At 33.6% G+C, this 3,271-nt stretch overlaps 1 protein-coding gene across 1 annotated transcript; it reads left to right on the top strand.

Annotated features, from left to right (window-relative positions):
• The first annotated feature begins 318 nt into the window (after window positions 1-318).
• LOC111630428 (piggyBac transposable element-derived protein 4-like) lies at window positions 319-2,626 on the top strand. Its single transcript, XM_023374522.1, has 2 exons — window positions 319-458; window positions 562-2,626. Exon 2 carries the CDS (start codon window positions 563-565, stop codon window positions 2,201-2,203), a length of 1,641 nt encoding a protein of 546 aa, XP_023230290.1. The 5' UTR covers window positions 319-458; window position 562; the 3' UTR covers window positions 2,204-2,626.
• The last annotated feature ends 645 nt before the right edge of the window (window positions 2,627-3,271 follow it).

Raw genomic sequence — 3,271 nt, 5'->3', positions numbered from 1 at the left:
AAAAAGAACTTCCAAACACCTTCATGTAATTATCAATTCCCAGATGAAGCACTTGTAATAAAAATGAAAATGTGTATTGTACTGCAAGTACAAATGTTTCTAATACCGGGGTTCTCAATTGTTACAATTTATGACTGCAATAAATAATGTCAAATGTTTGTTCCTAGAATTTCTTTGTTCTTCTTTCCAATACTTGGAGAAATTCTCACTCGTTGTCTTGCTCTTCAGTAGACACGTTTTCCAGTGCGCTCTTAGAAATATTATCTAGATAAAATTTATCCAGTAATTTTCAAGTAAGTTTATAAAAAATATATTATTTTTGGAGAATAGCGAATAATTGTTTTATTGCGCGTTAGATAAATATAACGGGCTTTTAGAGAATTTTTTTCGTTTAGTAGATACTTGGAAAAGCGTTGATTGTCCGTTGATTTTACAAACACATTGTACTATTATATCAAGTAAGTTTATAAGAAATATATTATTTTTGGAGAATAGCGAATAATTGTTTTATTACGCGTTAGATAAATATAACGGGCTTTTAGAGAATTTTTTTATTGGCAGAATGTCATCGGAATCTGATTCTGATTATTCACAGCTATCTGAAAGCATGTCAGATAGCTTTGGCAGCGAAAGCGAGGTGTCGGATAATGACGACAGTGGAAGCACCTCCTCTACCTCCTCCAGAACTTGGTGTGATGTCAGCTTAGAAAACCCTCCTGCAGCTCCTCCGCGATTTCCCTTTCAGGGAACTCCAGGATGCAACTTCACTTTAGATAATTACTTCGACCCTCTCGCGTATTTTTTGTTATTTTTTGATTTAAATCTTATCACGACAATAGTAACGGAAACGAACCGCTTCGCGATGCAACAGGCACGGGCATCAACAGATACATGGGAGCCAGTATCTATAGAAGAAATGTTTGTATTTTTAGCAATATGTATAATGGAAGGCATTCTGTACAAACCGGATGAAAAAATGTACTGGTCTAGGAATGAACTGTTTCTAACTCCTTCATTTAGTAAACTAATGACCAAAAAAAAATTTCTAACCATAAAAAAGTATTTACATTTCGCTGACACAGACACATTCGACCCAGAAACTCACCCTAACCCAAAACTAAACAAAATTTGGCCACTAATTGAACATTTAAATTTTAAATTCTCCACTCTGTACACACCAGAAGAAGACATAACTGTTGACGAGAGCCTGCTCTTGTTCAAAGGCCGTCTTTCATGGAAACAGTACATTCGTAGCAAACGGGCACGTTTTGGTATAAAATTTTATAACTTGTGTGAATCTTCCTCGGGGTACTTGTGGAATTTTACAATTTATACAGGTAAAGGAACTGTACTGAACGAAAAATACAAAAATATGCCGTTAACTACCCAAATCGTGCTTACTTTAGTAGAACCGTTGTTAGGCAAAGGATACTGCCTAACAACAGATAACTTCTATACATCGCCACAGTTAGCAGATTATCTACTGAGTTTCCAAACCGATTATTGTGGAACGCTCCGCTTAACAAGAAGAGACGTTCCAAACGAAATTCAAAGAAAAAAATTGAAAAAAGGGGAGACTGTGGCAATGCAGAGAGGAAAAGTATTAATCCAAAAGTGGCAGGATAAGAAAACTGTTACAATGCTCTCTACATTCCACAGTCCAAAATTAATTAGTACACAAACTCGGAGCGGAACACAAGTAATGAAACCGGAATGTGTCCTCCATTACAATCAGAAAATGGGAGGTGTTGATCTTTTAGATCAACATATCCATAATTATCATCTGGCAAGGAAAAGGGGCAAAAAGTACTACAAAAAAATATTTTTTCAACTGTTAGACCTCTCAATATATAACGCGCACGTTTTATATAAAAAAAATGGTGGGGAAAGAAATAATTTATCTTTCCGTATGAATTTAGTAGATCGCCTGGTAATGACTTATCGCACTGAAACGATGATCGGCCAACATAGTCGAACGAGGACTCCAGGCCCTCTTAGGCTAGTTGAAAGGCATTTCCCGGCGTTTATTCCCCCAACAGAAAAAAAAGCAAACCCAACGAGATGCTGTGCTGTCTGTTGCAACAGACGCGATGACAGCGGAAAGAAAATACGTAAAGAAACACGGTATTGGTGCCCAAAATGTGAGGTTGCACTATGTCCTGCACCGTGTTTTGAAATTTACCACACGAAATTATATTTTTAACTTTTATGTAAAAGGCAAAATTTCAAATTTTATATACATTTTATTTTTTTCGTAGTATATTGTCTTTTTTTTATCTTATATTGTATTTTTATGATTCAATTTTTGTATTTTTATCATTGTGTCTTTTATATATTATTTTTAAATATCTTTTATCTCATTAAATTTATTTTTATTAAATGTTTTGTCATGTTTATTTTTTAAATTATTATTTATCTACTCTACTCACGGATGGCAGCTTCCCAGCAAACAACGAACCTATACAGAAAAGCTGCCATCGCAGGGATGGGATGCCCCTGTAAAGTGGGCTGTCGTGATGGAAAGACTCCATTTAGGAACCATCCAAGGCGCGAACACAAAAACTGTTTAAAACTTTTTTTTAAATTAAAATACACTTTTTTTCTTTATTATTTAATAGCAAGGCAATTTTTTAAGCGACCTTTTTCCCGAAACAAGAAACTTAAAGGGTTAATGATCAATAGTCTTCGTTAATCTTAACATCCACGAAAAATCAACGCGAAGCGACTCGCAACGGAGAAAAATTTCAACATAGGATAAATTAATATATTTTTTTATTATGGTTATCTGAAATATCGATTTTTCCGAACAACCCCAGTTCCCAATTGATTCGGATAATCGATGTTTTACTGTAATACATATCGAATTAAAACGATAACACAACTTCAAAATTTTTTGAAAATTGCGCCCTCTGCTGTACAGTTTGTACCGTGAACTAAGTCATGTCAACCTTGCATTATGGTCATTGTAACAGGATAAGTATGTGCATGCGTCCATCAACAATGAGTTTTTTTTTATCTGTAGATAATATACGATTGGAGTTTTAAAAAAACGATTGGTTGTTAGTTTTTAAAGAAAATATGATTGGTTTTTAGTTTTTAAGGAAAATATGATTGACTCTTTTAAGAAGATTTAACTATTTTTATTTTAAAATTAATGTAATTTTCTTCTTCATCGAATTTTATTTAATTTTTTTCATATCATCAACGATGTTACTAATATTGCGAATATAGACAAGCAAACTGTGAACATTTTTGTTAATATATTTTTTAA

The sequence above is a fragment of the Centruroides sculpturatus genome, unplaced genomic scaffold, assembly GCF_000671375.1.
Source record: "Centruroides sculpturatus isolate CEXI.00-Female unplaced genomic scaffold, Cexi_2.0 scaffold71, whole genome shotgun sequence".
NCBI classification, from domain to species: domain Eukaryota; kingdom Metazoa; phylum Arthropoda; class Arachnida; order Scorpiones; family Buthidae; genus Centruroides; species Centruroides sculpturatus.
The sequence above is the reverse complement of the archived record's forward strand: the minus strand, read 5'-3'. Positions and strand labels throughout refer to the sequence as shown.

Bases quoted from the DNA above. Each gene is read 5' to 3' on its own strand.
- LOC111630428 (XM_023374522.1), top strand. From the start codon at position 563: ATGTCATCGGAATCTGATTCTGATTATTCACAGCTATCTGAAAGCATG.